Source organism: Camelus bactrianus, chromosome 11 (assembly GCF_048773025.1).
Source record: "Camelus bactrianus isolate YW-2024 breed Bactrian camel chromosome 11, ASM4877302v1, whole genome shotgun sequence".
NCBI lineage: Eukaryota > Metazoa > Chordata > Mammalia > Artiodactyla > Camelidae > Camelus > Camelus bactrianus.
This window is the reverse complement of record NC_133549.1, coordinates 60221857-60234214: the sequence shown is the minus strand read 5'-3', so window position 1 is coordinate 60234214 and position 12358 is coordinate 60221857. Positions and strand designations below refer to the sequence as shown.

Sequence of the window (12358 nt, the reverse complement as noted above, 5' to 3'; positions counted from 1 at the left end):
TATAAAGATACGTGTATGGGAAAAAATTCAGGGGCATGGGGATCTATCATCTATCTATCCACCTTCTAGTACTGAAGTGGTTAAACTGGTGCATTTTTACAGTTCCTTATCACTGAAAAGGGAGTGATCAGTTAAACAACAACAACAAAAAAATCAGTGTCTGAATAGCCAAAGCTGTTTAAGAAACAACTAGCATGAAAGCTTCCTGTCCTATAAAGTCCAATTTCAAGGTCGACCAAGCAACTTCAAACTCCATCTTGAACAACAAATTCTAAATCATAATCCTGAGCCCCAGTAAACAGAGGCTGCCAAGGAGGCACTGACGTCTTATGCCGCAATAATGTGGGGGATGGGCAGGGTGGGATGGCACACCGGGCTTGTGAACGTAAGCCCTGTTCCCCATCACTGCTCTTCATAAGAACTGAAAACAACTAGACACACACACACACATATTTCATGTAGGAAAAAAAAAAAGACTCACCGAACTCATCACATATGCTCTCATTTTCTATTAGGGTTGGGTGGTCAAAGGTGTCCCGACAGTACAGGATCTGAGGGTTCTTGCTGACCACTGCAATGCCCCCCAGGGCTAATGCAAACTGGTCCGTTAGAATGGAAGACGGCTTATCCTGGATGCGTTTCAGCATCGAGCGGTACCGGCAGTACTGAGGATAGCTGAGAACTATCACGTTCATTTCTTCCTCGTCCTCCCCTAGACAAACGAGAAAACACTTCCATTATCCTCTTCCCTCCAACAAAGAACTGTCATGGCCATGGCATCATTTCAATGATCACTTCTGATTTTGTACTAAAAATATAGGCAACAGGACTCTTGTATCAGTTCACATTTAGCACAGTCTGGCTAATGCCAGCATCCTCTCAGCCCCACCACACCCACCCGGCTCCATGAAAAAGTCTTGGGTTACTGGCGGGGAAAACAAAGAGTGGGATGGCTAACCCTCTAGACAGATTAAACAATGTCTGGGTCACAAGCAAGCAGCAGAACAAAGAAACTGTCTAGAAAGAATCAGATACATATACATAAGCATTAAAGTCATCACTGTAGGAAAAATCAGAATTTAGCTGAGCTTCTTCATACTTCTTTCTACAATTTGGTATTGGTTTTATTTTAGATTAGATAATCTTTCAGTGCTTGAAGCCTCTGTAAAGGTCATCTGGGCCCCGAGAGACATCCCCGGGTCTAAAGAGCGTTATCATCTGCTCTGGTGGCTATTAGCGCCGTTCAGCAAATATTTCTTGCTCTCTTTATGGTCCGGTGGAAAGACAGTGCTTCCCAAACCATTGAAGACAAGTGGCTGTGTGGTTTTGGTCAATGAAACGTGGCAGAAGTGGGTGGCTACTTTAAGAACCAGTGTGCAGCTGACCACACTCCCTCCTTCCCTTTGTTCTGGACATCTGTAAAGTTTCAGATAGTGGCCAGCCTGCCCGTCTGGTCTTGGAGTTAGGATAACATGGAGCAAAGCCCCTGATTGATCCTAAATGGATGTATAACATAAGCAGAAAAGAAACCTTTTGTTGTTTTAAGTGAGACTGTGATTTGGAGGTTATTTGTTTTTGCGACATGATCTATCTCAACATGATTGATACATCCACCTTCTCCGCCCTCCCCCGACCCATACTCCCTATGTTCTAATGTTCCTCAGATCCATCTGGTAACTTGGCACAACTCGGAGAGCCACACTGAGAGGACTCCCCCAGCATCCTTGTGAGAGCTCCATCAGAACCAGCCTGACTCACAAGAACATGTCAGCAACCTTAACGAAGCTCCCTCTTAGGATATCTTAATGTTTATTTACCCCTTACCATATTAAGTGCTTGTTTATAAAAACCAGATTCTGTATGGATAATCCTTCTTCCTTCATCTTAAGTCTGAGAAATGGCAACCCCCTGCCCCCCACCTTTGGTATTGTACCGCTTGCACAATGTCAGGCTGAATGTAGGCTCCATGACCCAGTTTGCCATCATTCTATAACCGCACCATCAGGGCGTTAGAAGCAATTCCCAGTTATCTCACTTGCTTATCCAAAGGGAAAACACTCAGTATTTCAAGCCTTCACCATGCTGCAGGGAATTGCACAAAACAGTTGTTAAGGATACCAACATGATTGTGGCCATCTGGTAACCAGTGGGAGACGAATGAGTAAGGACAGAACATAATGAAGGAACATAACCAGTACCAATGGAAGGTGTGCATGTGACCTTTTCAGATAGGAGGCCAATAGCCAGATGTATTTCTAATTATGTTCACTTAGTCCCTCAGGCTGGAGGCTTGAGAGTGGAGATGTTTAGCTGCTTTCAAGATGACATCTTTTAACAGTTTATATTGCTTAGACTCCTGTCTGGTTGGTTTGTGGGTAGCCACTTCATCAGCTGGCACACTTAATTAAAAGGAAATATGTTTACACTAAAGGCAAGTTCCCAAGTGAAAAGTAGGTTTGAAATGCTGATATATGTCCCAAGACATGCCAATTTGACATTTTTACCAGTAGACTCAGACACTAGTTCACCCTTTGGAGTCAAATCTGTGCTTTCTATAGAATTAAACTGAAAAAAAAAAAAAAAAGGTTTAGTGGAAATGTTCACAAACATCATCAAAACTCTAAGCTCTAAGTGCTATTTGAAGAAGCAGCCTCTGATGTGTTAATTGTACTATTATACTCTATTTGTTCAAGATGACCAAGACTTGTCCAAGATCACCCAAGATGAGAGAGGTCCTATTTGAGTATGCTCAACAACTAATACCATCTTCTATATATTGTATATACCATTCAAAAACCTGTTAACTCCAAAATTCTACCTATTTGCTTTCTATGACGGAGAAAAAGCTGTACTAGTTTCTCCAAGTATTCCTGAAATGAAATGGAGAAAGTTGTGCTTCTTGGGTTGCATGAGGGTGAAAAACTGGATGCTTCAGAGTTAGTTTTATAGCCGAAGATGTTACCTGGACTCTTGGGACCAATTCACCTTCTTCCCATCCCTTCATTCTCCTTCGTCCCCCCCCCCCCCATGATGACGCCATCTCTAGTTTCTTCCTAATTCCCTATTCTGGATAAAATCAGCATCCTGGTTATGTTCTGTGCTTAGAAATTACCTCTTTTTTTTCTCTCTCTACCTCATCCTAGCTTCAAACATTTACCCCTCTTTCTTCACACAGCTTCTAAAACACTAGCCAAACCTTGAGTCCTTCTCTTTCTGTTCAAAGAAAAACAGCAAATTCCCTCTGATCCCAAGTCATGGAAACACATTCTATGAAGTCCATTCATTCTGGAGACAACATTTCTTAAAGAATGTTCCTGGGACTGCCCGCAGCAGAATCACACAGGGTAGAAGGGGAAGGTCACAAAAAGGCAGATTCTGGGGTCCCATCGAGAACCTCTGACTCAGAATCTCTAAGGTTGGGACCCAGGAATTTACATTTTTCACAAGCTCCCAGGTAGTTCATGCACAATAAATTTTGAAAACACTACCTGAATTTAGCTTTTAGCATAGACATATAGTGATTTATTCAGTTGGGTTTTGGTCTCTCTGTCTCTCTTTCTATTTCTCTCTCTATGTATATGTGTTTCTTTTTTTTTTTCTTCAGTTTTCAGGTATATGTTTCTATCCGGAATCTCACTGTACCTAAAACAAAATACAGGACTAAATTTCCTTCTTCTTGCCACTTTCCCAGGATTGTTGGAGGTATCACAGAATACAGCAAATGTTAAAAAAACAAAACAAACAAAAAAAAACCCTCTCAGCCAAAAACATGAAGAAGCGAGGGACCATCTTCCTGTCTAGAAAGAGCAAAAAAATACTCTGTGATTTCTAGTACTAATAATAAAGCACTAAAATTTACAAAGGCCTTCCACACAATGTATCTTTTTTTTTGTTCCTCATAACAACCCTATTAGTAGTGTTACAACTTGTTAATAATCCCAATTTAGAGATAGGAAAACTGAGGTTCAGTCACCCAAGTGACTATCCTGGAATCTGAAAGAACTAGCAAGTGATGGATGTGAGATTGTAACCCAATCTTTTAACTCCAAATTTGATTAGCTTTTCATTTTTACAAAATGTCACATAATAATAATAATAATAATAATAATAATAATAATAATAATAATAATAATAATAATAATAATACTTCTTGGGGTAATTAATACTTTGATTACTTCTCCTATGTGGGTGTGGTTGAAATAAAGTATTTCCTTTGACATATTATTATTACTGTTGTTTTAGAGCTTAAACTGATTTACAATATTAGGAATGAGGATGGTGGCCATTGATCAAGGAAAATATGAGACATCTGTTTCACTGAGAACCGTAGAATTCAGCCAATTATAAGCCAGAATTCTTCGACTCTGGTTAAGTTAGAATGTTATTCCAGAAGACTGTAATTCCCATTGTAATGCTTTAAAATTATTGACACATATTTCATGTATATCAACTTTCTACCTTCTACCCATGTGATAGGAAATAAAGCCAACTCTAGTTTGTGCAAGTGTAGAACCCCTGACCCTCACTAAGAGGTTAGATGCTAGCTGGGACCTGCTCTAATGTGGCAGTGCTTAGGGATGCCAAAAAAACTCCGTAACTTTGTTGCCTATGAACAGAACCATCCATTTGGACCAGAATTTTGGCACTGTTTGGACAGAGGCAAATTTCCAACCTGACAATGAGATATTCCCAGAGGAGCAGCTTTTACTATTTACAAAAAGCAGAGAAAGCCCATGAGACCCCCAGGACTCCTGTGAAAGGGTTAACAAAGCACACTAGGTGAGAGTGAAGAGAAGATCCACAGTCAAGGTGAGAGTGGGAAGAATCAACAATTCATCTAGGTCAAAGTTGCACTGAGTGAAGATACTCTGGGTCGCTTCTTTGGAGTTTAGAGAGAAGTTTATTAAACTGGAGAAACATTTTTTTCTCAAGGCGAAGTGTAGTCACCTGAATATAAAAGGTCTGTATGACAGAGTATAAAATTATGAGTATGGAAGCACTTTCCAGATCTAAAATTCTATGATCCTATAACTTCCTCCTAAGCCTCTGCATTAAATTAACTTCTTCCTGAAACAGCTACAAAAGTATGAACTTGTTCAACAGCCGTCATATTTTATTTTGCCCTAGTACACTAAGAAACAAATAAAGCCAAACAACCCTTTCAGGAATTCTTATTTAAATTCCTCAGCTACTTCTTTCCTCCTATGCATTTCATATACACATAAACAAACACTCCAATGCAAAGTTACAAATGAAACAAGGGAGACAATAAATGCTGTGTAGGACACTTCCCCTTTTCCAATTCATAATAGGTCTAGCAGATAAATCTAAGAATGAATAAAGGAGTGGATAAATCACACATTTGTTTAACAAAAGACAAACAAAGTGTTCCTGAAACAAAGATTTTCTTTCAACCACACCCAGATAAGAAAAGAAATCAAAGTACAACTCCAAGGAATCTTTCTCTAACACACTCCAATGGGTTGTAGTTGGTTGGGTTATATATACATCACTTGATCTCTGTCACAGAAAATGGTCAGCAATAAATTGCTGATACCAAAGACTGAAATTTCAAACCATCATCATGATATTCTATTAAAATGTCATCTCCCATTCCTCAAGTAACCCCTCCACCAAAAAAAAAAAAAAAAAAAAAAAAGTCAATGTGCTGATTTTAAAATGAAATATTCAGAGGGAATAAGAGACCCCCCCCCCTCAAATTACTAAACCTCATTTCAACTTCAGTGAAAAGAACTTTGCTTATTAAAAGTTAATACCTAAAGTACACTGGTTGTAATGCTCAACCAAAATTACTCTAATCTTGTGCTTGTATCATAATTACACGTTTTGTTAACCTCTCTCAATGTCAATTTTTCACTTATTTATATATTCTCAAAGTCCAAAACAGAATTCCACTGAGAAACTGTAATTATAACGTGAGACTCCACCCAAGCTTTTCAAACAGTAACTGTACACCATTGCTTTAATCCTTAGCGTTGAGCTGGGGGTGGGGAAGGGGTGGGAGGAGAGGGTAAGAGCAGGCATTCATTCTGAATAGCACGTTGCTCAAGTTGTCTTTGTAAAAAGAGAGATGCATGAAATAGCAAACACAATGAATTAATGGAGCATTGACTTTCAAATATCCATAATGCTATTTTTTAAAATAGATAATGGTGGCCAAATGCACAGAAGGCTGAAAACATAAATTCCGGAGGAGAAATTTGCTTTTATCTCTTACACAACAATTTAGAAATGTAACTTTCTTTTTCATCCTCGGGGGAGGATGGAAGGCTTGTTTCGGAAACATCACACTATTATGCTCACTGAAAACCACTATAATCTATTTCGAACATCACAGTAAGCTTTAAAAAAAAAAAAAACTTAAAAAAAGCCTCACACCAGGATTTTATAGAGCCTGGTGGAAAAAGTATGCATGTTCCTTCCTGCACCTAATTACCTCAACTGAAAAATCTGCCAAGTATTTTGCCCTTTAGTTCTCTTAATCGTATTAGGGCAAATGCATTTGGATGCCAATAGAAACAAACATTTAAAGATTTTCACTTAAAAGATTCCAAATATGTACGAAGGCTCTGTTTGAGACACAATGTCCCTAGTCCTTCAAAGACAATTTACAGTGCTCTTTTTTTCTTCCCCAAGCAAATATGAATTTGCTTGTTATAAAACTTGATGTCTAGTTTTGAGACAATTTAAGTAAAATCATGTCAATATGAGAGGCTCTTACAATGATTTATGCGTCTTTCTCTTACTTTATTACATTAGACATTCCTTTCTCAAAGCTTTATACTTTTCACTGTGCTCCTAGCAACGAACCAACGGCAAAGCATCAACTTTATATACCTGGCACTATTCCAATTCTCACTGCTATTGACAATTATATTGAAGTTTCCATTTAATTGCTGCTCTGTTGTAACACTGAATATTTGTCATAATTAGGCATTTCCTATTCTCCATCTATTCATTTCTGATTATTACTGAAAATGAAATTTTTTATTCCAGAAAACCTAAGCATGAAAATTCTACAGATAAGAGTAGCTACAGCTGTTACTATCATTACCAACATTGTAACAAGCAGGAAAAAAAAAAAAAAAAAAGAATATAATTTCTCGGAAGGTAATTTTCCTTTCAGTCTAAGTGCTCTTATTCATCTTACAGTTACTCAATGATTTCCTGTTCTAATTACAGGACATTATACAGAAAGACATTTGCAAAAGGAAAATGCAGCAGTGCATATAACTAAACAGCCTGAATTGGTTGAAAGTGTTTAAAATTCAAAGTTGTACATCAACTTTATCAATTCCTGATTACAACTCTGTGTAAATGTGTCATGCGTCCCACCATATTTCTAAATTTTTCTTAAGGCAGTCAACTTAGTACCCGAAGTCAGTACACATCAAAGGGGAAAATACAGTTGCAGTTAAACTGATGTTGAAGAGCTGGGGTGGGGAAGATCAGTTTGTGTTTTTCTTTTTCCCTCATCAAAGCTCTTAAATTGGAGGCATGCCAAGACAAGGAGTGGAAAATATTAATAATAAAAATAAATTAAATGACTGATTAAAAGGGAGAGAGAACAAGATTCCATCCGGAATAGAAGTGAAAATGCCACAAACTATTTCATAAAAACATACTGTGACGTAAATTGCACATCAGTATTGCACTGTTGTGGTTATTTTGAGAAATGGTTTGTACTGTAAGTCAGCTGGTGCTGCCCCACCCTTAATGATTTTGTAATTTTCTACACAGTAAGCAAGTGGGGCAGCCCTGAGATTGCTAAGACAGAAAACAGAGCTAGCCAAACAGAACTGACAATAAAAAGATAATGTACTTTTAACATAACAGAACAAGAAGATTGGCTTTATTAACTAAAAAAAAAAAAACTACTTTAAATGGTCCCCAGCTTGCCATTTGTTTTGATAAATGGAAAGACAGATCTTCCCAGGATAGGCAACAAAACATCACTGGAGAACTTATAAAAAGAAAATGTGGGGAAGTATACCAGTGCATGGTTGCAAACAGAATAAAGAATATTTCAAATGCAAAACCCAGGGTTTTAACCAGCTCTTCCATAAGCAAGCCACTTCAAATGGATGGACACACAAATGTAGAAATATGTATTAATATGTTAATATCAGCTTTTGCCCTGCTATTGTTTCATCTGGGGAACAAATGAACCTCCTGGGAGGCAAAGCCAGCTCTACCACCAAGGGTCCCCTAGATGGTCACTGAATTCTAAGCCACATGCAAGAGCCACACTAGATTTCATCTTGAGACTTTTGCATCTCATTTCCATATGGCTCATCTCAGCCAAATTTAAATGTCACACAAGACAGGGATTATGCAATAGGTGTATCTTCTGATGAGACCACAAAGCCAGACTGACGCATAGGTAAAAGCGGTGACCACATTTGGGGTGTGATTCTAAGGGGCCTGATCTACCTTAACTTGCCTCTCTTTCACAGGGTTAACTGTTAAGCTACAGTCAACCATTCACTTTTAGTATAAATGAGCTTCAGTATCTGAAGAAGAAAACAGAAAGAACCCATGAGAACGTCTAGAAGCCAGGGCTTAGACAAAATTTCTCCTACTCTAAAATTGTGTGAAAGGTTTTTTCAGAGATTCATTTATGCATTTATTTATTTACTAGTGACCCAGGTGAGGCTATTATATGGGATTTGAACTTAGGTCAAATTAACCCTCTCCTGGTTTACAAGAAGCTACTACTGAGGTAACCCTGTGGTTACCATGTCAAAGTTGCTATAAGAGAAGGAAACGTGACTATTAGCACAACTGGTCTTAAAAATCATTATTAACTTCTGCCACCTTTCCCCTTGAAATATCTATGCAGCTTTTTATTTTTCAAGTTTTCCTTACACTGCCATCACTGCATGAATCACAAGTCCATACCTGCAGCAACTATGTAAACCTCTGACATCCGTGAGAACTTCCAGAACCCCCAAACTCATAAATAAACCTAACTGAGGTGTGATACTGGACAGATCAATAGCTCAATGACTAACTTCCTCACATTAGTCTCTCAACATGTAAGAAAGATTCCCAAATTTGCGCCTTAACAAAATGCCTAATCACTGTCTGTCATGACTTTCACAGACATTATTATTTAACAAGTAGTTGACAGTTGTCAGGCCAAATCTCATCATTTCCAACATGGTTTATTTCAGGAGAAAAAACTGTGTGTGTGGAAAACTAAACACCAAACAATGTTAGAGTGACTAATACCGATTCCTTAATGCCTAGCATTTTGAAGGCATTCTATACATATATACATACATACACATACACACACACACATACATATATATATACTATATAACAGAATATATATTATATCTGGGAATAATACTGTATCACGGTATGGCTACTTTTATTCAAATCACGTGGTCATTAAAAATTATAAAATTAAAGCACATTTCAGGTCATGCAAAGATGCTTGTTATATTCAGTAAAATAACAAAGGTATGAAATAATATATTCAGGCCCTTGCCTTTTCCTTAATAGCATTACTGAAATATAATACACATACCAGAATAATTCATCCATTTAATTCATTTATGGATGAATTATTAAATTATAATTCATCCATTTAAAATGTACAAGCTTTTAGTATATTCACAAAGTTATGCATCCATCACTATAATCAAATTTAGAACACTGTCATTATCCCAAAAGAAACACTGAACCCTCACACTCCCACACCTCTTTGCCCCTCATCAGTTCTAGGAACCATTCATCTCCTTTCTGTCTCTATAGATTTGCCTATTCTGGACAGTTAACAAAAATGGAATCATATACTATGTGGCTCTTTGTGACAGGCTTCTCTCACTTAGCTTAATGTTTTCAAGGTCATTACATATTATAGAGGGTATCAGTATTGCATTTCCTTTTATTGCTGAATAATATTCCATTGTATGGTTATACCACATTTTATTTATCCATTTCACCAAGTGATGAGACATTTGGGTTGTTTCCACTTTTTGGCTGTTATGGATACTGCTGCTATCAACATTTGTGTAAAAGTTTTCACATGGATACATGTTTTCATTTCTTTTGTGTAAATACCCAGGAATGGACTTGCTGGGTCATACGGTAATTCTGTGTTTGACCTTTTGAGGAACTGCCAGACTGTTTTCCAACGTGGCTCTCTCCAGTAGTGTTTGAGAGTTCTGATATCTCCACATCCTTGCTAACACTTGTTGCCGTTTGTCTTTTTAAAGGTCATCCTAGAGGGTGTGATGGGAACATCTGGCAAATTTATATGGAATTTCAAGGGATCTCAGGTAGTTAATCTTGAGAAAGAACAAAGCTGAAGGACTCACCCTTCCCTGTTTCAAAACTTACTACAAAGCTACAGTCATCAAAGCAGAGTGGTACTGACATAAGGATCAAATGGGATCAAATAGAGAGTCCAAAAATAAACTTTCAAATCTGTGGTGAACTGGTTTACACCAAGGATGCAAAGGTCATTCAATGGAGAGAGGACAGTCTTTTCAACAAAGGGTGTGGGGAAACTTAGATAGCCAAAGGTAAAGAATGCATTTGGACCCTTACATGGTACCACATACAAAAACTGACTCAAAATGGATAAAAGACTCAAATTTAAGAGTTAAAACTACAAAACACAGCTGGAAACCTTCATGACCTTGGATTTTACAATGGTTTCTTACACAGGACACCAACAGTGCAGGAAACAACAAGAACAACAACAAAAAAACAGATAAACTGAACTTCATCAAAATTTGAAACTTTTTTTTGCATCAAAGGGCACTACCAGGAAAGTGAAAAGACAACCCACAGAATGGGAGAAAATATTTGCAAATCATGTATCAGATTAAAGGATTAATATCCAGAATATACAAAGAGCTCCTACAACAACAAAAAGACTATTCAATTTAAAAATGGGCAAAGGACTTGAATAGATATTTCTTCAAAGAAGCTATACAAATGGCACATGAAAAACTGCTCAATATCATTAGTTACTGGGGAAATGCAAACTAAAACTGCAATGAGATACTACTTCACACCTACCAGGATGGCTATTATTTAAAAACAAAAACAAAAACAAAAACAAAATAAATTCCAAGTATTGGTGAGGATATGGAGAAATCAGAACCCTCATACATTGCTTGTGAGAATGTAAAATGGTGCAGCTGCAGTGGAAAACATTCTGGAAGTTCCTTTAAAAATTACATATAGAATTACCATATGACTCAGTAATTCCACTCCTAGGTATATACCCCCAAAGAATTGAAAACAAAGACTCAGATACTTGTAATCAATGTTAACAGCAGTATTATTCACAAGAGCCAAAAGGTAGAAATGACCCAAGTGTCCAACAACAGATGAACAAATAAACAAAATGTGGTTTATGCATACAACAGAATATTATTCAGCCATAGAAAGAAATGAAGTTTTGATAACATGCCATAACATGGATGAACCTTGAAAACATTATGCTAAGTGAAATAAGTCAAAGGACCAATATTGTATGATTCTATTTATATGAGGTATCTAGAATAGGCAAATTCTTACAGAGAGTAAAACAGAGGTTGCCAGGGGTTGGGGGCTGTGTAGGGGCAGGGAATGGGAAGTGACTGCTTAATGGGTACAGAGTTTCTGTTTAGGAAGAAAAAAAAGCTGGAAATAGACAGTCGTGATGTTTGTACAACCCTGTGAATGTACTTAATGCCACTGAATCGTACACTTAAAATTGGTTACAGTGGTGAATGTTATATGTGTATATTTTACACAATAAAAAAAGAGGGGACTATCTGGCAAGGGTTATGTTTTCTATGTGGATGCACTCTTAATTGCTTCTTGAAAGGAAAAGAGATGTCTCTCCAACCAGTAACTAAAATGAAATAAAACTCCTGGAGGGCACAGAATCAGTATCCTCATTTCTTGTTACCCTCCTAGACCTTTGAGAGAGCAATGACAAATGTAATTGCCTATAGACAGTGTTGCAACGAATGTCTGCAATCAACACCTCCTGTCAAAGAGTCCCCGCAGTCACGTCATTAGTTCACTCTAGGCTCAGGACCAGCAGCTCTTCCAAAAAGGCTGAAAGAATCTGGAGAAAGTTATCACCAACTAGTACTGCAGTCATTGGCTGGCAGCCCTTTTTAGACAAAGGGGCATGAGTTTAGGCAGTCATTTTTGTGACTTTAAAAAAAAAAAAGTTTCACCACTTGAGGAATTTGTGGACCACCCTCAAAGTGCTGAGCCACCTCCAAACAACTGCACTGATATCTGGGAGCTCACATCGTAAGGTGACAAAGAGGTGTTCAGATTGCATTGTTCTCTTTCAAATTACTGAAGTCCTTCT

The 12358-nt window shown here is 37.7% G+C and overlaps 1 protein-coding gene across 1 annotated transcript in view; it reads right to left on the bottom strand.

The window, feature by feature from the left end:
• The window catches only part of ARID5B (AT-rich interaction domain 5B), a 173426-nt gene that overhangs the window by 89209 nt on the left and 71859 nt on the right, over nucleotides 1–12358 (bottom strand). The window contains exon 4 of the mRNA XM_010957934.3: nucleotides 482–712. Within this exon, the coding sequence (XP_010956236.1) occupies nucleotides 482–712 (231 nt within the window). The remainder of the gene's footprint in view (nucleotides 1–481; nucleotides 713–12358) is intronic.